General features: G+C 41.2%; 1 protein-coding gene across 9 annotated transcripts in view; it reads right to left on the bottom strand.

Annotated features, from left to right (window-relative positions):
* Positions 1–10282: 10282 nt before the first annotated feature.
* HIVEP2 (HIVEP zinc finger 2) overlaps positions 10283–25862 on the bottom strand; it is a 207471-nt gene continuing 191891 nt past the window's right edge. For all 9 annotated transcript variants that reach the window (XM_061130370.1, XM_061130374.1, XM_061130377.1 and 6 more), the window contains 3 exons: positions 21129–21230; positions 19465–20360; positions 10283–12785 (listed from right to left, as the gene is read on the bottom strand). In XM_061130370.1, the coding sequence (XP_060986353.1) occupies positions 11961–12785; positions 19465–20360; positions 21129–21230 (1823 nt within the window). In that variant the 3' untranslated portion in view covers positions 10283–11960. The remainder of the gene's footprint in view (positions 12786–19464; positions 20361–21128; positions 21231–25862) is intronic.

Raw genomic sequence — 25862 nt, forward strand, 5'->3', positions numbered from 1 at the left:
TTAATAATGATGCCCTTATATTTGTTCTCATCATATGTTATGTTTATTTTCTCTGTATTCTCAATATGCAAAACTCAGTTAATAAAAAAAAGAAGGATAATTTATATGTCATGATAGATAAGCAAAAAAAAAAAAAAAACCATTTTGGTGCCCATGGTGAGCAAATGCCATTTCCATAACAGTATCTAAATTATTAATTAGCTTATATTAACCTTCTGAAGTGATTGATACTAATTAACAAACCATTCTCTTAATCAGGGATATGAAAATGGTCTCAATTTGAGTCCTGACTAATTGGTAGTGGCTGCCAAGAACTGTAGGTTACAAAGAATTCTGAGGCTTAATAGGAAATTTTAATATGAAACGTCTAAGTCTTAGAGATGATTAAACATTATAGATGTATTATCTTAATCCTACCAAGAAGCCCAGGAGATTGTTCCTATTGTTATCACTATGCCATGAGAGGGGAAACTGAGTTTAGAGCAATTAAATAACGTATTTAAGGTCCAACAGGGGAGAGGTGATGAAGGTGGGATTTGAATACATTTAGTCAAATTCCAAAGGTTAATATTTATCAACTTTGCCACTTTGCACCCAAGAAATTAATCACACAATGTATGTATATGTCTGGAAGATCATGCATTTTTCTAAGGAAGTGAATCTGGAATGAAATTTGAAGTACGTATTGAATAGAGACAGAGGGGAAGCCACAGAGCAAGGAATAGCTTTAGGGGCAGAAAGTAGAGCAGGTGCAAAGGCCCAGTAGGTGGAGGAACAGGAACACCGGGGAAACGGATGTGCCGGTCTGCCCGAGCAGAGCCCAGGGGAAGAGACCAGAAGAGGGTTCTGCACACTAGGGCACTACGGCAGTGACAATGACCTTGACCTTCCTTCCAAGGGCATTGGGAAACTCCTGCATCATTTTAAGCTGTCCGGTGGTACAATGTAGGCTTTCAGAAGGTCACTCAGCCTGCGGGAGAGAGGCTTATTCACACGGGTAAGAGAGATGGAAGAGCATTGCAAGCCATCCAGTTTGAGACAGAGGCTGGGTTAACCAGGTCTTTTCACTTTCTATATTCTGATACTTGGGCATCTGGTGCTGGTTGATCCTGGGGGGGCTGCTCTTCCCAGGACTAGCTAATTCCTAGAGATTGTCAACAACTGGCCTTCAAGCATAGCTTTATATGAAAACCAAACTGTTCAGAGCCAATGTCCCCAATTGTCTTTTTTTTTTTTTGAAATCAAGCTCTTACAGTCTGGGCCAGTATCCACCTACCCTAGTCACCCCAAGGCCAGGTACCATACAACCAGATAGCCCCAGGGCCCACTGAGATTCTGCAACTAGCTAATCCTAAACCTGCTTACGCTGCCTTGCCCATTCCTTCCAGTGGAAACCACAATAAAGGCTTCCACCATGTTCAATCCTCTCTCCTCTGCCTCCTGACAAACCCTGGAGCTTCCCTGTGTGGCCTCCACATGCAGTGGGATGCCCCTCTTCTGTGAGTATAGCAAGCTAATCTTTTCAATGGCAATTGTCTCCCGATCCTCTGGCCTTGCTGAACCTTAATAACAGTAAACTACATTTTAAAACAGTGGCATATGAGAGAAGAGGACACATCTGAGAGTATTATGGATCAATAGGACGTTGATGTGATTGATTGTATATTCCAGACAGTAGATGTCTAGAAGGAAATCAAGATTTCTCACCTGCAGGCAGAGAGAAATAATAGCAAACGCTTACACAGCATTTGTGTTATTCCAGGGCCTGTTCATTCAATTCTCTTTAAAATTTTATTATTCCCATTTCACACAAGCTGAATCAGAGACATAGAGAAGTTAAGTAATATGCTGTGGCAGAGACTAGCCAACTAATATCCATCTCCTCTCTTTTGCTTCCTGGTTAGGCAGCTGGGTTACATTTTTCAGCCTCTTTTGAGGCTAGGTGTGGCCAAGTGTCTGAGTTCTGGCTGCGAGAACATGGCTGGGGAATGGCGCACAGCACTTCTCGGCCTGGCTCATTAAATTCTCCCAAGTACCATCCATCCTTCTTGTGTAATGAATGGGCTCTGGAAGCTTCCTGTTGAAGATGGTGAAGCCATGAGTTAGATGGAGCTTTGGGCCCTAAATCGAGGAATAACAGACTTTTTCTGTAAAATACCAAAAAGTGAATACCTTTGAGGACCAAGAAGCACAGAACTGCAGATATTATGTAGCTATTTACATTTATAAACACTTAAAATGTGGTAATTTAAAAACATGACTGACTCATGCTGATATATGGCAGAGGCCAAAACAATATTGTGAAGCAATTTTCCTTCAGTCTAAAATAAATAAGATTGGAAAAAAATAAAAGAAAATGTAAGAACTGTTCTTAGCTAATTGGTTGTACAAAAGATGTGCAGCAGGCCAAATTCAGTCACAGACCTTAGTTTACCAAGCTTACCCTAAATCGTTGCTTAAAGGAAAGCCACTTGCTAATCTGGAAAACTTTCTGTGAGTTTAAAATAGACTACTTGTGCATGCAGCCCCTGAAACTTGGGGGCTCTTTGTTCCAGCAGTTAGCCTCCCGTAACTTATCCAAGGCCACAGAACTAGGAAGTAGCAAAGCACAGATTTGAACTTGCTGACATTGCAAGAGGCTGCCTCTTGAGAAAAAGGACAAGCCTGACTGCTGACATCCATCAAGATCTGGAAAGGAGCTGAGGAGACTCACGTGCTTCATACTGTCAACCCTGTTCTACATCTTGAGTCAGACAGAAATGCACAGAGGCAAGCAGTATGAGTTCTACGTTACACAACTGTGCCTTGAAACCCCACCACAGGCTTCCCTGGTGCCTTAGATGGTAAAGGATCTGCCTGCAATGCAAGAGACCCGAGTTGGATCCCTGGGTCAGGAAGATGCCCTGGAGAAGGCGATGGCAACCCACTCCAATATTCTTGCCTAGAGAATTCCATGGACAGAGGAGCCTGGTGGGCTATAGTCCATGGGATCACAGAGTCAGACACGATTGAGTAACTAACGCTTTCACTTTTCACCCAATTTAACAGAGATCTTGCTTGATGGTGGCAAGGATGACAGCTTGTTTCTATTCCTTCTAAGAGTAGGACTAACATTTTGAATCTTACAAATACCCCACAAGTGCCGTTTCTTCAAACTCTGACTCTCTCCTTTCCACCTTCTCAGGAGGGTCCCGCAGTGCAGAGTCCACCAAATCTGGAAGCAATGCTGTACTTTTCTTGGGAGGAGGGGAAATGGCGAGACATTTAGGGTTGGCTCTGGGGCCTTCCATACTTTCCAAGGTTTACATTCCTTAGAGAGTTTTGACACCTTATTTAATATGACTAAAAAAAAAAAAAAAGAAAGAAATTTTTTTCCTGGAACTTTACAGAAAATAAAAATGAAAAGGGATCATTCTGGTATAACTTATCCTAAACATGTCCATGTCCAAAATGTTGAATGGTACATAGTGTACCTAAACAATTGGCAAGTCTTCCTGGTATAAGTTTGGAAAGAAAGAAACAGGCATTCCAAAATACCACTCCTGCTCATTCTTGCCATCTTTCCCCACCAAGCAGGATTTGTTTACACTGGAGTTTATAGTTACCGGTTGGCCTCAAAATAGATATTTTAATTCTGAGATCTCACTCATGGATAAAGAATGCAAAAAGGAGGTTTCTGTGGTGATGTTTGCATTTTAAAATTAAGGGTGCAGTTAATTTATCTCTCCTGTCCATCTTGGGGAAAAGAGAATGATTAATATGAAAACAGAGGTTGTTAGAAAACAGTTAATAAGTGTTTATTATGGAATCTCCCTTAGACTCTGCTTTTTCCTTAGACACTGCTTTTTTTTCCTTACACTTTTACTTTCAAAGATGAAAGATGTTATTTTTTTTTTATCCTGGACCCCCCGTGTTATAAAGAGAAACAAATGATGATCTATATCTATATAATTTGCTCTATTTGTGAAAACTCCATTATTGGTTCTTGTGATTTGGTCCTCTTACACCAAACTCTAGAAATGCAATACACAGTAAGTTGTCTTATATAATGCAACCAGAACTAGTAGTTGATTGGTTAATTTTAAAAAGTCAAAGCATTATAAAAGTTAATAATTTTACCTTTAAATATTTCCTTTTAACTTAGTTAAAAATGCTCATACATTTATCTTTTAGCATATGAAAATGTACCATCTTTCTTTTGAGTATGAGTCTGTTGTTGGAAATCTAATCAGGCAGTTTAAGTACAACCCAACCATAATAAACTAAAATTCCAACTTCATTTAAAGGGGAATGAGAATTCAAAGACATTCAAGAATCAGTTGGAGGGCAGAATCATTTTTTAGTTTTTATTTTCTTTTTTGACTCTTTTATAGTTGTATCGACCACACATAATTTAATGACAAATTTTAGTGACTCATCTTTATTAAGTCTTTCTAAAGCATTTAACTTTGTCATCATTGATGTAAGTACTCTCCCTTTTTGTACTCATACTTCATAGTTTTATGGGACATTTAAATTATGCAACTTCAATAATCCACAAAACTTGCATAAACTGGTTTGGGATTAAATTCAACTGCATGTAATTCAACTGGTAACAGCAGAAATGCTCAGATGTATTGGGAACAGCTTTGAGCATTCAGCTTGGTTTGTGAAGAGAGTAAAGAAATGTTGTTACTTTTATGAGTTTATAGGTAGAGGTCAATTTGAAGACCTTAGGATATGTATGTACAGTAATGTTTGCATGTTGGTAAATTTTACAAATCTATGTTATCACACTGAATAAGCATAGAAACAGGGAGACTGCATGGATGTCAATAATGTGTCTAACTTGGATTTGAACTTCATCATTTTAGTAACAGCAAACACAAAGTAGTAAAAAAGTAGTTATTGGCAACTTTTTTTCTTTTTTCAGGACTATAATTTTTTTTTTTTTTGTCTTCACCAGGTAGCTTGTGGAATCTTAGTTCCTTGACTAGGGCTCTAACCCGGGCCCTTGGCCGTGAAACCGCAGAGTCCAACCCACTGAATCACCAGGGAAATTCTTGGCATCATACTTAAATAGTAGTAATCTTCTTAACACACTATGGGTGAATTTACGTGTCTGCAACTATAATCGGAATAGACTTCTAGAAACTGTCAAATGCTTTGAAAAATCATTTCAGATATAAAACTCAAAATGTTTGATTCTGTGAAATTGAGGATGAGAATTTTAGAATAAATAAGTACATTTCTGATGAATTTCTATTTATTTCCCCCAGCCTCAAACAGACCAAAGGTTCTTAATTGGGGCAGTATCACACACATAAACACCCAGTGCCTTTCAGAAATATATGAAGACTTGTCCATTGCTGCTACAATTGCAGGGTATCTTGACTGCAGTGTAACACTGACATTTAGTAGACCAGCTTCTGGGATGCTGGGGTCCCAGCAGCGTGTAGGACAACTTGCTAATGTCCCTCCAGAGGAGATACTCATTTTTTTCTTTTTCCCAGAGGAGTCATTCATGAAAGTGAAAGATCTATTTAGATTTATGATTTATATGAATCTAGAATCTGTTTTATTTTAAAGACAAATTGGGGATGGAATAGATCTTTAATAAGTCGTTTCTGCTATAAGATGTGTTTCTAAAAATCATCATGCTATGCAAAATCATGCAATAAAAAAAAAAACACAGGGCTCATGAGGAAAATGCAGTTAGGGACACTATATTCAACACATAAATAAAAAGATGGGATCCCGGTAAAAGTAGTAGCATAGTTTTATACATGGTAAATGGTTAAGAAATATACAAGAACTACAATAAGTACCGGGGGGGAAAAAAAAACCCTAAAGTTCACTAGTGGAAGCGAGCAACAGAGGAGTCGACATTTGTGAGTAACTGTGAAGTGGTGGAGGGTTATCTGAAGCTGGATAGAAAGTCGCAGCCCCATTCACTACGTGTCCAGGTGTGGTGAAATGAAGTAACTGGTCTGTGTCTGGTGTGTTAATTTGTATGTGTGTGTGTACTCCTGAGCACGAATCATTCAGAAGAAGTGCACTTCTTTGGGTCTGCCAAGTGTTTCTCGCTGAAAATGTCCTGCATAATCAGCAAATGTACTATGTTGAGATTGTTCCTTAATATGTCAATTGCTTTGGAACAAAGTTTAAAGCAAATGTTAGAGGAGAACTATGACTTGTTCTAGGAAGGCAGCTACCATCAAGAAAAATGTGGGTTTTGTTTGGTTTGGAATTTTCCAAGATTTGTTCACCATTTCAGAACATCATATCCTTTGGGCAGTTAAGACTTGTGGTCCATGAACTCCCCAACGTGATGCACTGGTCTGAGCCTGCATTGGCCGCTGTCATCTTCCTGGTGATCTGTGTAGAGGTGCAGGTACCAAACAATGTCACTAGATCTTCTACTGTAACCTTTAACCAGAATAGTTAAACAGCATTTATCTAATGAATAAATAAAATTACCTTAGAGATTATATTCCTGTCATTTCTCCCTTCACATACAGCTAGAATATTATATTGAAAAATTTGAAATGTTATATAAAGGCCAATTATGTTATATAAAAGGGGCATGATAAAACATGTATCAGGAAAGGAGAGGGGCACTGGGTTTAATAGGACTGTGAACCCCTGATATAGAGAAACTTCAAAAAAAAAAAGAAAGGGAAGGTGGCATATTTAGCATATCCTTGAATAAACGTGAGGATTAAAGGAGATATTCCTGAACATATGATAGGTTTAAATAAATGATTGGTGGTATTATTACTATTTTTGATACCGTATTAGAAGACCCACATATCCAGTCACTCCTTGAATCTTTCCTTATGGATGCCCCACAGAGACCCCAAACTCAGACCAGGGTCACCAAACTCAGTAACTGCCCATTACTCCCCCAAACTTGCTCCTATCTGGATTTAACCTTGTAGTGAAAAGGCTTCATGTTTAACCCAGTAGCAGCCAGCTAGCCATGGAGCATTATATGTGACTCTTCTCTTTTCTGAGAGACCTATATCCAATAAAGCCCCCTTCCTGTAAATTCTAGTCCCTCTGCATATTTCAAATCTATCTGCTTTTCTCTATCCTGACTACTACCATAGTATCTCAAGCTACCATCATCTCCTATGGAAATAGCCTCCAAGCTAAGCTCAGTCTCCTCTCTTTATCTCCTCAGATCTCTCCTCTCTTCACCATCATCCAACAGAAACACAATAAGACTTATATGCAATTTTCAATTTTCTGGACCAACATTTAGAAAAGGAAATGTGGGCCATCAATTTTAATAGCAATTTATTTAACTTACTATATCCAAATGCTAATCATGTCAACATGCTATTCATATGAAAAACTGTAAAAGACATTTGGCCTCCTCCTTCTGCCATGTCTTCAAAGTCTGGCATGTACTTTATATTCACAGCACTTATCCCTTTGGACCAGCCACATCTCAAGTACAATTTGAGAAGATGTTATGCTGTGCTATGAGACTCAGTATACACTCTCTGGTAACCAGGCCTGACAGTGTGACTGGGCTTGAGTTGAATTGGGAAATACACTACAGTCCATCCCTTTACACCTTGGAGAAGGAAATGGGAACACACTCCAGTGTTCTTGCCTGGAAAATCCCATGGACAGAGGAGCCTGGTGGGGTACAGTTCATGGGGTCACAAAGAGTCAGACATGACTGAGCAACTGATCACATCTCTTTACAAATAAGGTCCCACAAGAAGAGTAAGCCCTGATGCCCGAATTTAACTTCTCTCCTATGAGAGTCCTCAAACTTCCTCTTTCTAGCTCTCCAAACACATAAACCTTGAGGGATTTCATCCAGTTCAGGGCTCAGCTACCATTAAGTGACAAGAAGGGACAAATCAGCCTCCAGTGTGGGCCTTTCTTGAGACCACATTCCTTATGAACTGTAGTGGGAAGCTCAATTCCTTACCTGCATCTCCAAATATCTTATAAATCCAGGCTTTTTCCTGGTTAACAAGACCACCTCTTTCCACTGCCCTGGTTAGAATTCTGGTCATCTTTTTGTCCTCCATCTCTCTCTCCCCCTGACATCAAATCAGTCACTAGTTATGATCAATTCCTCTTCATTAAGCAAAACTGTCCCTTCTACTTCCATTGTCTGTTTGGATTGTTGCTGCCCAATTTCCATGGAAACAACATGACTTCATAATTGTCCCAATTGGTCTCCCTGCCCCCACTCCCTCTCAACTTGATTATTTTCCTTGCTGCCACATTGATATTTTTCTAAATAATAACAAAGACACTAACAATGGCAATGCCACTTTCTTGTTTCAATCTTCCCTTGGCTCCACTCCTCATTGCTTACAGGGCTAGATCTGAGCTCCTTGGGCTAGATTAGGATCTTGGGTTTTGACCTACTTTTCCAGCTTAACTACATCCACCCTGTCATAGACCCAGACAGCCAGCTACACCTGGCTTTTTCTCCATTCAGTCTTACACAGCATGATCACGATTATCTAACATGCTACTTTCCACTTTATTTTTATGTCCCACCTCTACTGCAATGTAAACTCCATGAAGGCAAGGACCTGCTGTGTTTTGCGTAGTACCGTGCACCTAGCACACAGAACAGTGTCCCAGTGTCCATGATGAAGTTTATCTATTGAATAAGTCAATAAATTTTTCTGAGATAGGATGAGACCTGGGACCTGGGACGGTTCGCTCCAGTGCTTGCACTTGAACAAACACCTCAAGCAACGAAATACAAAGACGTTATAAAGGACTAAAAATAACTGCACGGACAGTTGGGACAAATTATGGAGAACAAGGTGCAAAAAGACCAAGAAGCCCAACGGCCACTTCTGAAGAGCTGGGACAAAAGCAGGGAGTTGGGAGCCAAAGCAGAGTACTGGGCACACCCTCTGCACATGACCACGGAAGGGGTGGGCAAACCAACTTAGCCACCACTCCAGCCCGACCCCTGGACCCACACCTACCCTCACATCGTACGAGGAACCCGCTTGCTCCCCCTCAGCAAGTGGGCAAGCAAAGGCACCTGTTGGTTCACCTCACTTCCCTGTGCTGCAGCAGGCGCCCCCAACGAAGCCTTGCCAGGATTTCTTGTCTGAACTCAGCAATTTCTATCCATTAAGAAGGCCAAGAGCCCTGGGAGGTGGGAGGGGGGATTGGGATGGGGAATACATGTAAATCCATGGCTAATTCAAGTCAATGTATGACAAAAACCACTACAATATTGTAAAGTAATTAGCCTCCAACTAATAAAAATAAATGAAAAAAAAAAAAAAAGAAGGCCAAGAGCCCTGGTTGGTAATGCTCCAGAACCACCTCTGCAAAGAACCTGCTCCACCCCACCTTCCATTCTCAGCAGGGTTTTTGATCCTTTGCCATTGCAAAATACATCAAATGTACCATTATTTTAGCACTAATAGCATACTGCACACATTTACTCCCATATCATCTCTTTTCTTTATTTGGTCTCCTTGATGGCAGGAATACTCTTATCCACCCTAAATGTGCATTATAGCACCCAGTTCATGGTAGGCATTCAAAAACTGTTTTATGAGCAAGTGAATACATGCAATGAATCAGAGGAAGAAGCAGAGCATTTGATTTGACCTGGGATCACACACACACCAGTGAGGAGTAAAACACACAGATCACCCTATGCAAGTAAATATTTCAAGGATTCTTCTCTGTGAGAGATGGATACTAGGCTGGTCGTGGTGGCCATTAAATCACCTTTGTAAAACACAGTTTTAAAGAGACAGCCTGGCCATAAAACATCATAGGTAAGTTGTAAATCTGCCAATTTGAGATTTCTGGAACGGAAATACCGATAGATTTTGACCTTTAATGAGCTACTTCCATTATTTAAAAGATTGTACTCTTTTGTAATAAAGGAACTGCGATTTGTGGATATTTTATGTCATTTCAGCAAAAATCAGGAGGTTTCCCGGATAGTGGAATTTCAGACATGCATGCATGCTGAGAGGGAAGCAGAGGGGAAATAATGATTTGATTTCTTCATGACTCTTTTCAGACACCCATTCCCATGTCCAGGTTCTAAGGACTCCATTTCTAGAACACGCACTGTGCTGACCACTCTCTGTTCTAATCAGGTGACACGCTGAAGCCGATGACTGCCTTCTCACTTGTTCAAGGCATTCATACTCTGCGCAGCCTGGAACGGGCAGAGCCTAGGAATGAAAAGCACAGATGGCAAGTTGGTAGCATCAACATTTCTCCAGCAACGAAATTGGGAAATCAAAATGTCAAACAAGACATAAAAACTAGACACCTCAAGCATGTAATCGTATATTTATTTCTCTTTTTAAAGAACACTCCTTAATGTAATTCAATATACAAACTTGGTTTCACAGAATTATAATCCACTATAGAGCACAAAGATAACCCAGATTGTGTGTGTGTGTGTGTGTGTGTGTGTGTGTCTGTGCGTGCACACACGTGTGTGTGTGTGCCCATGTGTTGTACCCCTTCCCTTCCTTCCACTCTTCGGAACCTACAAACAAAGGCTCTGCCCATCGTCAACGCTAACCAAAGCCCATTCTGAATGTTATATACAAAAGACAGCATCCTCCCACAAGTTCTCTTCCCTGGTAAGCCTCTTTTCCGTTCCCCCTGAGATAGCCAGGGGTCTGACACTCTTCCCTTCTGCAGTAGGGTCAAGTGGCTTCCCCCAGAGCTGATGTCAACCCTGTTACCGTGCAGACTGGCTGACAGAAAAGGCTGGGGAGCAGGTCTCCCTGCCCTTCCCCGCTTCCACACCCACCTCAGTCCAAGCGCGACCCCTCTGGAGTAGCCTCAGTTCCAGTCACCATCTCGTGCAGCAAAGAACCAAGGAGATTGCTAAGCCCAGGTCTTCTCCACGGGCAGCGCACAGCACCGCCTGCCAAGCCACCGGGCCGGCCGATAACCAAGCTCAACACAGTCCTGTGTGCTTTGTCACTTTAATGTTTAAAGACACCCTAGCATAGGCCTGTGGCAACCTAGTGTCCAACTGAGTTACATAAAATTGTACCAGTGATGCACTTGTACATATTTACATGGGGCGGAATGTTTTCCCATATTTTTAGTTGAGTATATAGATCAACATGTTCACATAAGACCAAATACTTTTAATATTATTTATAACTGATTTATAAAGCTTTGAAAAAACTCACAATAGCACATTGTTTACTTTAATGCTGTACGGTACTATCAGTTTAAAATCACAATCAGCACTTAAGTTATAGTCAATCCAGCAAACAAGAGACAAAAAAATTTACAAGAGTTAAGAACTGACTGATACATCCTTTATCTTTTTTTTTTTTAACTAATGCATAAGTGCAGAATAAGATACTCTAGTTTAAATATCTTGTTTACAATATACATTTTTTTTGTTCTAGTTACGCAACAGTAAACCCCATGCTTCACATAGAAAAGCAATCCACAACATTAAGAAAAAATGTACAATTTATGAAACAAAGTAAATAAATATTAGTATTACAGAATCAGAGCTGTACATAAAAGCTGTTCAGTTTTAATCATATAAAAATATGTTTTAGTGCAACCTCACATATATATTGATGCTGTTTTGCTTTACATCATTTAGATCCAAGTGTCCAAAAAAGGAAAGAAATTACATTTATTACAAAGCAGATACACAAATTCTAAAATATGTACAAATTACTGCTAAAAAATGCTTATAAGAATATAAGCAAAGTAAAGAAAAGGCACAAACATCTGTACAATTTTAAAAGTACCAGACCCAATAGGTTAATTTCAAATTTTGTTTTGGTCAGGCTCGTGATGACTTGTTAATTTACCTAATTCTTCTGATATAACAAAAGTATATATAATAGCAAACTACCAGTAACTTAGGACAGGCATGCTATAAACTTGATTACCTCTATTTCTAGAAAAACGAAAACAAAAACAAATGGGAAAATGTGGAAATGAAAGTCTCCATGCATCTTAGATCAATGTAGTTGACTCTTTTCTGAAGCCGCTTCCTTGTCTTCCTCTGTGCTTGAAGGTAATTCCTTGCTGTCTTGAAAGCCCGACTGTTGGTCATCCAGACAACTCTTGCTGTAAAACGTGGAGTGAGCGAACGCAGTCTGGGATGTACCAAAATTGTCCTTTTCACCATCATGCAAGTCAAGGTGGGTGGCTGAGGTACAGGGCTGGCCTGGCTCAGGCCCACTAAAGTGTCTAATGCTAGCCTGTGCACTTTCCAAGGGTTTCTGATGAGGCGCCTGCCCCCGAGCTGACTGATCTGCCCCCAGCAGAGCGGCCTCTTCTGTGGCAATCCGGAGGGAGGCAATGGCTTTTGTGCAAGTCTGGATGTTTTCCTCCTGTTCCCGCTCGGTGGCATTCAGGCTGTCTTCTGAAGTGCTCTGTTTCATCAGCAGCCGCGGAGAGGAGGGCGTGCTAGGTGGACCAGATGACTGGGGAGCGTGAGGCGACCGCTTCCCCAGCGGCTTCGAACCTGCGTGGGGATCCTTGGCGAAGGAGTCCCCCGAGGCGCCCCGCTTCTCCTCGGAGCCCTCCATTGGCAGAGGCAATGTGGGTGGGGGGTGGACACCGGCAAGGGCCGGCGGGATGGAGTGAACCATTTGGATCCCACCGACTGGCACCATGGGGATAGGAGCTCGCACTTGCTGCTGAGAGTGGAGGGGAAGGTGGCTGAAGACATAGTCAGTGGGACCCTCAGGGAAAAGGCTGGGGCCTGGATGTTCATAAGCACCTTCTTGGTCTCCATAGAGACTGAAGTAAGGAACCTGAGGTAATCCTCTTCTTAAATTCTGCATCGGGGACACAGAGAGACAACACTTAGGACCCACCGTGCTTCATGTTTAGGTCAAGCTGATTCATTCATTCATTCATTCACTCACTCATTCCTTCAAAACACGTGAAGACTCCCTAATCTCTCTATCACTCTTTCATTTCTCAAGACAAAAGAGGTTTGCTCTGCAGTCTTTTAGGATTCTTGAATGAAGCAGGTAGGTCTGTGAAAAGTTGCTTTTGTTGTTAAACAGGAATGTGATAAAACCTGCAGTGTGTTTTCCACTAGGTACAGAGACTGTCCAGCTCTTTTTTTTTGTAAGACAGAATGGAAAGAAAATAATGGATAATTACCAGAAAAACTATACTGAGCCAAAAAACACTAATAACAAGTTTTTAAATCCAAAAGAAAGTTAAACCATTACCATCTGTTTATATACTGGGCAGATTTTTAATATTTTTCTTAAGTGTTGATGAATATAAATGGAGTGACAAGCTTGAAAATTAGCTCTCTTTTTTTTTTTTCTTTTTTAGTCTTCTACAGAACAGATGACAAAATGGTGGTGATACACAAACTGGTCCCTCCAATGTGTAAGACATTGCTCTAAAAAAATAGATTTCTGCTCAGGAGGCATCGAGGCAGAAGATTAGCACCAGCATTTCCATCAAACTGTAATTCAAGGTCAGATTTTGTATGGAAACTGTGCATCAAAGTAGTTAATGCTAAGTATTTAAAATAGTTATAATTCGTATTCGACTTTGTGGCTGGGAACCAGAAATGACTATATTTTAATTTTTCTGTCTATGTTATTATTTCCACTTAAATAGCTTCCTGGCAATTAATAAATTAGGACATTTAAAGTTTGGGGCCAGAATTCCAGATTTCATGGTCCCAGTCCTGAAAACGGAGAACCCATTTTGTATAATTGTTTCTATAGCAAAACCTAACCTAGGTGTGAGATTATCGGGTTTAAATGAGATAGCGAAGCTTCAATTAACCGAGATTCATCCTTTTAATGCATGCATGGTCAGTCACTCAGTCATGTCTGACTCTTTGCGACCCCATGGACTGTAGCCCGCTAGGCTCCTCTGTCCATGGGATTCTCCAGGCAAGAACACTAGAGTGGGTTGCCATTTCCTTCTCCAGAGGATCTTCCCAACCCAGGGATTGAACCTGTGTCTCCTGCATTGCAGGCAGATTCTTTACCACTGTGCCATCGTTTCAAGAATGTTTCAGGTCTAAAATGCAAGTTATGCTCTATACCATAAGTGATTCATCCAGTTCTAATTAGATTGTGAGACCAGGTTAGGAATGATAAATTATCCACTGTTTCTGCTACTCTGTACCATTCTTGCCCTTACCCTGTTCTAGGCTTCACCTTATTCAAGCCAAAAACAAATGACTTGTGCTAAAAGTGCAGGAGAAATCATGAAAACATCAATCTTCATAAGCTAAGGACCTCATAAGCTACGTAAGGGGAGAATTCTATGGTATGAGAAAGAAATCATTAAATGCGACCCAAAAATCCCACTTGTATTTATTTGCTCTGGTATAAAAAAGGCATGTTTACTTCATCCAACACTAGGTAAGGTGGAAGATCATAATGCCTACAATAACCACCTGTGAATGTAACCTAATGAATCTTCTTTGGATCACAATGATCACAGATGTAAAGTCTGAAATAAAACATAGCTTGGCTCTTTTTCCATCTTGCCTTTGGTTGCTATTCTGTGATGTCCACGGTATATACCTAATCAGAATGGGGGTTTGTGAGGCAGCCAAAGACAGAGCTGTCCTATTTCATAAGATCTCTGACTCAAGTCCAACAAAGCGAGTGATGAAGTGTCCTCTAAAAATAGGATGTATTCAATCTGTTCAAAAGCCAATAGCATTTTGTGTTAAGAATACAAGTGTTATATTCAGACTTTTACTGACCAGACATTAAATGATTACAACCACAGAAGCGAGTGTACAATTCCTATCACGTAACCACTTCCATAGCTTCAAATACTGCCAAGCCTTTCACATATTCTTTGTCCTCAGACTCACCCCTTCTTCACCCTCCAAATAACTCTCCAAAAGATTTTTCTACTCTAATTTTTACTCCATTTGCAACCTTAACTTGTTTTACAATTTGAGCCTTACCATTTTAATATGAATAAACTCCCACCTTACTTAAAAATCTTGACACAGAAATATGAATAATGAATGCCTGTGCGGGTTGTGTGAAGTGTATGCATATGTGTGTGTATATCTATCTGTATCCTATGTACCAGATATTTACCCCAACTCATCTTTTCAACAGTGTCAGTAGGTCCTCTGGAAGCAAAGGATGAGAAGGAGGTAGAGATACAGGAGTTCTGGCTGGGGTTGGTGACGGGGGAGCGGGATGTAAGGTATGTGACGGTGACAGGGAGAGGAAGCAGGGGGTCAGCTGGAACTGATCCAGGCTCAGCCACCGATAGAGGGCACAGGGGAGAATGTGGCCTTGGCTTGAAAACAGAGGTCTATCCTGAAGGTTCGAACATCAGGAGGCTGTTAGCTCACTGCATTCCTTACAGCTGAATGGTAAGTTCTTTCAAGGACAGAAGTCTACTTGGCCCACCTCCCTGGCTGCCACAAACAGATGAAAAAACTGACCAAGAGGTTAAGTGACTTGCTCAAGACCACACAGAGAGCAAGGGATGGAACCGAGTCATGACCCTTGTGCTAGACAGTGTTCACGGACGCTCTGCACTGCGGACCAGGACGCACTTTCTTTGTCTCCTTGCTATTTATCTACCAAAACCTTAAAAACGGAAAAGGAACAATTCTTGTTTTAAAAGGATGAGGCCAGAAACCATACAATTTTTCCATCATCATCATTGAGCCACATATGATTAAACCCTCAAAAAAAATTTACTGAATGAGTGAATAAAAGACTCTTTTCTCTCTTCCTCTTCCTTCCTTCTGTCCTTCCTCCCTCCCTCCTTTCTTCCCTCTCTTTATTTCCTTCCTTCTTTCCTTTTCTCTTTATCTATCCATCCATCTACCTACCTACCTACCTACCTATCATCTATCTTAAAATTAAAACTAACCAGAGGACATTAGAGCAGAAATAGCAGGGTTCTAGAATCTCAGTGACTGCATATCATCTCCTCCAAACTTGCTCCCTGGAACCTACCACTACAGGCTGAACCAGATAATGAGTGTGCCATGCTTGGCTATGAGGTCCTTTCAATGCCAGCTACTACCCTGTGAGCGCTTGGTCAATGTGAAACCACAGGTATTGCTAACAGAATTTCCACCAAAAATAATTAATCTTTAGGGTTATTCCAATTTAATATGTTCATACATGAGATGGCCGAATAGCATCATCTGCTCAATGAACATGCGAGTTTGAGCAAGCTCTGGGAGATGGTGAAGGACAGGGAAACCTGGCATGCTGCAATCCATGGGGTCGCAGAGAGCTGGACACAACTTAGTGATTGAAGAACAACAGTATAGATTCTTCAGAGAGGGAAGCACTCATCTCCTACAACAGTCAGCAGAAGTTCTCCTTAAAGGATCATTGATTCTTTTTCACAATGAGAATCTTGTCCATACATCATGGAAAGATGAAAATTCTCTGCTGCCCCTCAAAAACAGAGTGCTAAAGCATCAAGTGGGAAGTGTCTGAGACCAAGCGTCCGGGCTTTAGGAAGGATTCCAAGGGCTATTCTTTCCTATCACATCAGCAAAGTAGCATGTTAAGAACTGTCTACAGAGAATTAAACTGGGTAATAGAGCAAAAGCTCAACACTTGGGCTTCATAAATGGTAAAGTTCAACAATTTCATTAAATATCCAGGTGAACTGGTATGAAAAAAAAATACAAATTTAATCACTAATAAAATCAATCTCTTTTCCCCAACAACTTTCTGGGCAGAGATCCAAAAATTAGATGAAGTCTTTAAGTCCACTTCTTTGCTTCCTTTGCCCAAAGTGACTGTGAGTTGCTATTATTTTTAAATAACAGTACTGTGTTGGCACCAAAGCATTATTTTTTATGCCTAGAGATGACTGGGTATACTCCAATATCTCCCATATATCACAGTCTTGACCCACTAGGCAAATTAGAATGGGGGAGCCTCAGCTCACACACTCCACAGCACCATTGGGTCTAACCAGAGATCAAATTGCCAACATCCGTTGGATCATAGAAAAAACAAGGGAATTCCAGAAAAACATCTACTTCTGCTTCACTGACTATGCTAAAGCCTTGACTGTGTGGATGACAACAAACTGTGGAAAATTCTTCAAGAGATGGGAGTACCAGACCACTTTACCTGCCTTCTGAGAAATCTGTATGCAGATTAAGAAGCAACAGTTAAAACCGGACATGGAACAATGGACTTGTTTAAACTGGGAAAGGAGTATGTCAAGGCTACAATTATCACCCTGCTTATTTAATATACAGAGTAAATCATGTGAAATGCCAGGCTAGATGAATCACAGGCTGGAATCAAGACTGCCAGGAGAAATAACACCAGCCTCAGATATGCACATGACACCAACTTAATGACAAAAAGTGAAGAGGAACTAAAGAGCCTCTTAATGAAGGTGAAAGAGGAGAGTGAAAAAGCTGGCTTAATACTCAACATTCATAAAAGTAAGGTCATGGCATCCAGTCCCATCACCTCATGGCAAATAGATGGGGAAAAAATGGAAACAGTGACAGACTTTATTTTCATGGGCTCCAAAATCACTGCAGACGGTGACTGCAGTCATGAAATTAGAAGACGCTTGCTCCTTGGAAGAAAAGCTATGATAAACCTAGACAGGTTATTAAAAAGCAGAGACATCACTTTGCCAACAAAGGTTCATCTAGTCAAATCTATGGTTCCTCAAATAGTCATGTACAGATGTGAGAGGTGAACTATAAAGAAGGCTGAGCACCAAAAGAACAGATGCTTTTGAACTGTGATGCCTGAGAAGACTCTTGGGAGTCCCTTGGACTGCAAGGAGATAAAGCAGTCAATGAAATCAACCCTGAATATTCACTGGAAGAACTGATGCTGAAGCCGAAGCTCCAATCCTTTGGCTACCTGATGCAAAGAGCTGACTCATTGCAAAAGACCCTGATGCTGGGAATGGCTGAGGGCAGGAGGAGAAGGGGATGACAGAAGATGAGATGGCATCATCAACTCAATAGACGTGAGTCTGAGCAAACTCTGGAGATCGTGAAGGACAGGGAAGCCTGGGGTGCTGCAATCCATGGGATCACAAAGAGTCAGACACAACTTAGTGACTGAACAACAAATACCAGAAAAGGCATTTTCCACCCCAGATGTGGTATGAAAGGGATTTCTCACTCTATTTATCTTGCAATAGCATGAACTTAAGAAGAGCCCTCCTTGCTACTTGGTACCACTAAGACACAAAAACCTGTGGAAATGCCCTTCTTTTTCTTAGCTGGCTAATTTATTAGCTCAACAGCTAAGTTATGTCTTGATTGCTATACATGTTTCTACAGTCATTGCACCCTGAAGACTATGCTGGTGGCAGGCTTGTAAACAGAGGGTCCTAGGGGCTGGAGAGTAGAATGCAGCAGGGAGTTTTCCTAAAGCTCAAAAATGTGAATCTAAGCATCTAATTCAGGATGGTGAAAAGATGATGAGAGAGGGGAAGATGACCACTAGGGCCGTGAGAAGACGGCAGAGCTGATAGCTGGTAGTGCTTCCTTGGCTGTGAAGGACAGTGACGGAAATCCAGAGCAAAGAGAGAATGGCCACGAATGGAGCCCAGGAAACAAAAAACACATGGAAAGCAGTCAAACTCCAGAGGTATCCTTCCTCTGTGTGTTAGGTATGCTAGGTGCCTGCTTCTTTCTCTTTTTTTTTTTTTTAATTTTACACAAGTTGAAAAATATATCAAGATCTATTATGTTGGTGAAGAGAGGCAGGGCCGATCCTCTTCTATGGATGTGCATTAAGCCCCACTGCCCGTATTTCATCCGTGATTGCTACTGTTGTTATCTTAATCTATAATGAGGGCATCCACAGAAATCTCCTCTGATGCTTTCTCCCTTACCCCTTCCAACTGCCCACTCTGTGAGCTCATGATATCACTGAACAAGGGCTCTCAGTAATAGGAGGTGGTGGGACCAGCAAGAAAAGCATACGTGTTCATGCCTTTCATTTATACCACGGGGTTCATTCTCCCCTCTCCTGGTCCCTGACTGGTTTCACACATCCACTCACTATCAGCAAAGTAATTAGTTTATTTAAAAAACTTTTTTTTGGATTGAGAGTCAATGCTAATGCCTGAATCAGAATTTTCACCTGGTAGAGAGTTAGATAAATGACACCTAAATATCCCTAAGAGTGTCTGTCTAGGGAGTCATGTCATTCCAAAGACTTTTTACCTTTTCCACTCATGCCAAGGTTTCAACTCCTGCCTATAACGAGTTAAACTTAGAAAGCATTCAGAGAGGTCTCACCTGCCATGACCAGATTGAAATGCTCTTCTCTGATGCAATACTACACTTGGGGTAACGCCACAGCCGTGAGATTGACAATAGCATGTGATAAAAATGCCTTCCCGCTATTTTCAGTAACCAAGTTCACTCCTCCCCACGAGAGATGCCCATGTCATCATAAATTTCACACCAGTATGTCATCAAGAGGCTCCAATGAGCTTGGGCTTATATATTAGAAAGAGAAAACTAAGGATACTTACAGGAGGCCCCAATACAATTGGCTCTGCTTGCAAATACTGCCCCATGGACAACGGCGGGTTGTGGTATAAAGCCCTTCTGGGAGATGCTGCCCTTATGGTGGTCATGTATCTTCTCTCTCTTCTGGGAGAGAGGTCCCTCCTGGCCATGATTTCTTTCCCAGGTGACACTGGCCTCCTTGGGGACAGATGCCTTCTTGGCGAAACATCTCTCTGCGACATCTCTCTTCTCAAGGCAGCTTCCTTTCTTGGTGAAAGATGTCGCATGGGTGACAGATCTCTTCTAGGTGACAAATGTCTTCTGGGTGACAAATCCCCTTTGGGTATCAGACACCTCTTTGGTGAATTATCTCGACAGGGTGAAGAATCATATCCTGGTGAGGAATGGCGGCTGGAGGGTGAGAAGTCCCGTGGGGAGGAGCCCGGCTCTGAAGACAGCATGCACTCTTCATCCATACAACTGGGGATGTCTAACCTGTCTTTGTCTGGTTCTGAGTCTGTACTTTTGCTCTGGAATAACCTCTGGTATTCTGTCATCTGAGTATCTTCACATGAGTCACTTGGTGTCATCAGCTGAGTAACCTGAATACTTGGCAACGTAACCAAATAGCTGATCAATGAAGAATGCCCCAGGGAGCTATCGGAAGGAACCCCGTGGGGCACAGCGCCAACATTCACAGGCAAGGAGGAGAATCTTGGAGGCTGGGGACTGGTGCTTCTTGATCTTGTTTTTGGTGTCAAATCTCCTTGGTCATCAAAGTCATCATCGTCTTCATCATCATCGTCATTATCATCTCCATCTTCACCGTCCGATTCTTCGGCATCTGAGAACTGATGATCAGTTGAAATGCTGGACATGCTATGCTTTTCACTTGCTTTGTGCAAATCTTCCATCGTTTCTGAAGCAATTGAACAAAGAGAGTGAACATCAAGATTCAGACAAGAAGGTTAGAAGCTAATTCAGATGCCATCTCTTTCCAAAAGCTTTCCTCGATCCTCCAGCCCCTAAAGATGGTCATCTCTTAATGCCTATAACATAAGCACTTACCTCTGTGACACTGATTGGTTCTTATCTTTTTATGTAGCTATCTGGTTTCATTCCCACCTACAATATGGCCTCCAGAGTAGGAACTTATAGCTCAGGCATCATACCACTCATCGAAAACCCTCAATAAGTGGGTACATAATGTTAATGATGATATTAGAGGAAAAAGAAAAGCAAGAACCTGTCTCTACAAGTCAGGAGAAAATCTGATCCCCAGATTTTCTACTGAGGTTATTGATGGACTTTTTTTCCTACTAGATTTTATCTTGGTCAAGAAAATAAGACATTAAAATGCTTTTCAAATTTCCCAAAAAGTATCATAAAATTTAAATCACCATTACAACTTAAGTGTAATTAGATTTCCTTTATGGTTCTATTCTAATAATAGAATTATTTTCACATTAAGGCATTTCTACCTCTTCAGCCAGAACTGAAATGGATTTCTTCTTGCTAGGTCTCAAGCAATTCAATGCATCAGACTTCTCTTCTATGTTTAGTATTTAGTAAAATGAAATGTGATCAGTTTTTTTTTTTTTTTTTTATACCTATATTTATTTTACCACCTTGGCTGCAGAGCTCCAGCATGCAGAGTAAAGAGGTCAGTCAACCAAAGTGTGAATACCTGCTTCCTCGGTTTCGGTGTCATCGACTGATGTCATTGAGACTCCCAACTCCAGGCATTTCTTCATGTGTGCTTTAGATTTCATATGCTTAGTTAAGTTTCCTAGAAAATACAGCCAAAAAAAAAAAAAGAGCAATTAATTGGTTACCAAAATGTGATGACTGCTCCAAAATTCAGTGTGAAACGAACCAACTTGAGATAACACAAGTTTGTTTCTACCCCCTGCTCCTTGCCTCAAACTTAAGAGGAACAATATGGCTTCTGAAGATATGAACCCCCAACAGCTTCAGCCCAGTCTCAGGCTGTCTTTGTTCTAGACCTGGGGAAGTCTAGGCTCATATTATTTCAGGTGTAGACTCAAGTATGACTGAGAATCCCAGACTTTTCTGGCTGAGAGAGGATCTAAGATCTTTGGCCCCGTTGGGTCTGCCTTCTTGGGATCCACATAAACAGGGTGACACAAGCTGGGTCACACATCTCTGAGCGATTTTAGAATAAACTATTGTAATCAACATAGTCCCTGGACCCCAGACCTCCTGTCATCAATCAGATATAGATTAAACTGGCAGGATGCTCACTTGTCAGAAGAAAAAAACAAACACAAAACGATGTTGGGGCCAATCCTGTAAATGAATTCAAAGATCCAAACAAATACTTGGCTAACTACTTATTGGGAACATTAATCTTAGTATTTAGCTTCTATCCATCTGATATATATCAGCAGAGTTTATGACAGCAACTTCTACAGTTCCAGAGCAGCAAAATTCCTTATTTATCTTGAAACTTCCACTGTTCTAAGAACAAAGAATGTACTATGATGGTGATATAGGCTTCCCAGGTTGCTAGTGATAAAAAACATGCCTGCCAATGCAGGGGCCATAACAGACTGGGGTTTGATCCCTGAGTTGGGAAGATCCCCTGGAGTAGGAAATGGCAACCCACACCAATATTTTTGCCTGGAAGATCCCATGAACAGAGGCGCCTGGTGGGCTACAGTCCATAGGGTCACAAAGAGTCAAACACAACTGAAGTGACATAGCATAAGCCCAAACTCTTGCATCTTCCATACATAAATAGTTATAGACAACTGTCCCTTATGTGTAGTATAAATGCTATAGTATGATGCCCTCTGTATCTGTAGGTTCAGAGTTCATGGATAAAGAGGGATGATTGTATAACTACACATGTACCTAATTACATATATATGTGTGTTTCTACGTGTGCATGCTCAGTCGCTAAGTTGTGTTCGACTCTTTGTGACCTCATGGATTGCAGTCCTCCAAGCTCCTCTGTCCATGGCATTTCCCAGGCAAAAATACTGGAGTGGGTTTCCATTTCCTTTTCTGGGGGATCTTCCTGACCTAGGGCTCAAACCTGCATCTCCTTCCTGCATTGGCAGGTGGGTTCTTTACCATTACGTCACCTGGGAAGACCATGTGCTTCTACAGATTTATATAATTTCTAAACAGAATGTGAGAAATTATGAAAACACTGATCAATCACCTCTGACTTAGGATCTATGAAATTATATATATATATATATAAAATTCCATATCATGTGGAATTCCACAGCTGTGCTGTGTTTAGTCGCTCAGACGTGTTCAACTCTTTGTGACCCTATGGCCTGTAGCTCACCAGGCTCTTCTCTCCGTGGGGATTCTCCAGGCAAAAATCCTGGAGTGGGTTGCCATGCTCTCCTCCAGGGGATCTTCCCAAACCAGGGATTGAACCCAGGTCTCCCACATTGCAGGTGAATTCTTTACAATCTGAGCCACCAGGGAAGCCCCAATATATTGGAGTGTGTAGCCTATCCCCTCTCCAGGGGAACTTCCTGACCCAGGAATCAAACTGGGGTCTCCTGCATTACAGGCAGATTCTTACCAGCTGAGCTACCCAGGAAGCCCATTCCACATCATACGTATAACTAATAAAAGAAATTCAGGAACTAATTCAGCTATAAGGGCCAGATTATCTTTGTTCTTTGACAATGCTTTGGTCACATAGCAGCAAATGCTTTAAGAGTAGGCTCACTGAATGAATCCAGGCGGAAACTCCAGCTTGCTGAAATAGTTTGTTGCTCTTGCAAGAGTTTTTGGCTTACTATTAATGTAATATATGAGCCACAACTCTAAACTGGGGCACTGTTGTTTATTATTTTATTTATATTACTTTATTTTTTAATTAGGGAAAATGAAGTCGCTCAGTTGTGTCTGACTCTTTGCGACCCTGTGGACTGTAGCCCCCCAGGTTCCTCCGTCCATGGGGTTTTCTAGGCAAGGATACTGGAGTGGGTTGCCATTTCCTTCTCCAGGGAATTTTCCTGACCCCAGGGATTGAACTCGGGTCTCCCACATTTCAGGCAAACTCCTTACCATCTGAGCCACCAGGGAATCCTTAACATTTGGCTTATTGCTTATATTCCTACAAATTTAATGTGCTATTTTTGTAACTCCAAACATGGAAATATTTCCTGGCCCATATTGCTCTTATGTACCAAAAAATCATACCTCTAATTTTTCTAAAGGTCTCAAAAATTCTTATAGACAAATTATCATGAGCTTCCCTGGTAGTTCAGCTGGTAAAGAATCCACTTGCAATGGAGGAGAACCTGGTTCGATTCCTGGGTTGGGAAGATCCCCTGGAGAAGGGATAGGTCACCCACTCCAGTATTGTTGGGCTTCACTGGTGGCTCAGATGGTAAAGAATCAGCCTGTAATGCAGAAGACCTGGGTTGGGAAGATCCCCCGGAGGAGGGCATGGCACCCCACTCCAGTATTCTTGTCTGGAGAATCCCCATGGACAAAGGAGCCTGGCGGGCTACAGTCCATGGGGTCACAAAGAGTCAGACGAAGCACAGCGCATGATTATCAAGAATTTCAAAACCTGTAAATTAATGGAAATCATCTGCTTCTGTAAGGGTGCAAATAATCTGTGTACGTGGATAGATGTGGAAGTTAGTTAAGTCAAGATAGATCTTCATATGTGCTTCTTCTATTTTTCTTTCTTCCTGTTTCAAGTACGCACTCAGGCTTTGGGCTCTCATCCTCAGGGTAGGTTTATAGTTAGAAATCTGGCTCAGAAATGACCCTGCCCTGACTTTGGCTTACTGAAGTCTTGAATGTCCGAAGAATTATAGCAAAGAGAAAGCAGCAGGATGGCAGGAAAGGGTGCCTGGAGAAGTGATACAGGCAAAGAGGAGGTACCATTCCTACAAGAGCACTTTGATTCTGTACTCAGATGGTGTGACGACAAGCAGCTGGCTGGAAGTGAACACTGGTGAGGGGTTTCCCAGGATGATTTGCTCTTTTCAAGATCCTAAGACATTTGTACTTTTCCAAAGGGTTACAAGGAAACTCTGATAATGATCAAGCATAAGTTATTTTCTGCTAAAACTCCAAGACAATGGTTCAGAGCCAAATTTAACATGATAAAAAAGAACTATCTAGCCATGTGACATTTCTTCAGGTACAGTTTCAGGAGGCTATGCCTACAGTCAACTCACACGCCCAGGAAATATCAGTTGTAATGACCAGTGGATCCGCTTTATTTCCTAAAACCAAAGTTTATATATTTTTTATGTCCTAGGGAGTCTCTTACTGAAGTTCTACATAAAAGGCTTGATTGTGGAAAAGTGGATGGTATTTAAAGGACCTCATGTTTATCTCCTTTGAAATGCAAATGAACATTCCCTCCCCCTTTTTGTGACTTCAAAGAGGCATAATTGTAATATAAATATCTTTTTAATAAAGAAAAAACAGATATGCTCAGAGGCAACACATTTACATTTCTGACAAACCAATAAAGACAATTTTGGGTTTGGGGTATAAAAGAAAGTAGGTACATATTTCCCTACCAAAGATAGTTTTATTTGATATTTGTTTTTCTTGATGGGTAGTGGAGCAGATGAATTAGTATGCAAATTAAAGTTAAAACATCGGAAAATGTTTGTGTAAGGTTAGTGGTGGGGTGTCTATAGGGTTTCATTAGTATTTCTACGTGTGCACATGCGTCTATGTATGCTCAGTCACGTCTGACTCTGCGACCCCATGGACTGTAGCCCACCAGGCTTCTCTGTCCATGGGATTTTCCTGGCAAGAATACTGAAGTGGGCTACCATTTCCTCCTCCAGGGGATCTTCCTGATCTAGGGATTGAACCCACGTCTCCTGCATATTTTAACAGTATGTAGTAAAATAAACTTCTATAGAAGTCAAATCACCTCTATTCCACAACTACTTGTATTCTGAAAACACTGGGTTTATGAACATTTTCATAATTCTACAATCTGATAGAAAAAAGACTGAAGCAACATTTTTGTATAAAATATTTTCAGGTAAGACTACCTGTTAAAAACAGACTTATTTTTTAAAAGACAGAATATCATTTCAAGGCAAGTCTTAGTTTTATGAGATTAATAGCTGTGGCCTGAGAGTAAGAAATTGTCTCTGAGCTCATAAATACACAGAACACAAGCGATCAAATTTCTATACATAATTAATGCAAGTGTGGATGGAGGGGCCCACCCGGGACTCTGTGGGTCTCTGCATTATTAATAATCTTGAAACTGACCATGGGCACATGTTTTCTTCCCAGCTGCTGCCTTGCTTTTCTAATGCCCCAGAATGGGTTGTCTCCCTGCAGAATTTCAATACCGGTGCAAAGATTCTCTAGACCACATAACATTTCCAACAAGAAGTAATAGCTATGCAGGCAATTCTTAGCCACTTCCTTTGAG

This window comes from Dama dama, chromosome 26 (assembly GCF_033118175.1).
Source record: "Dama dama isolate Ldn47 chromosome 26, ASM3311817v1, whole genome shotgun sequence".
Classification (NCBI taxonomy): Eukaryota; Metazoa; Chordata; class Mammalia; order Artiodactyla; family Cervidae; genus Dama; species Dama dama.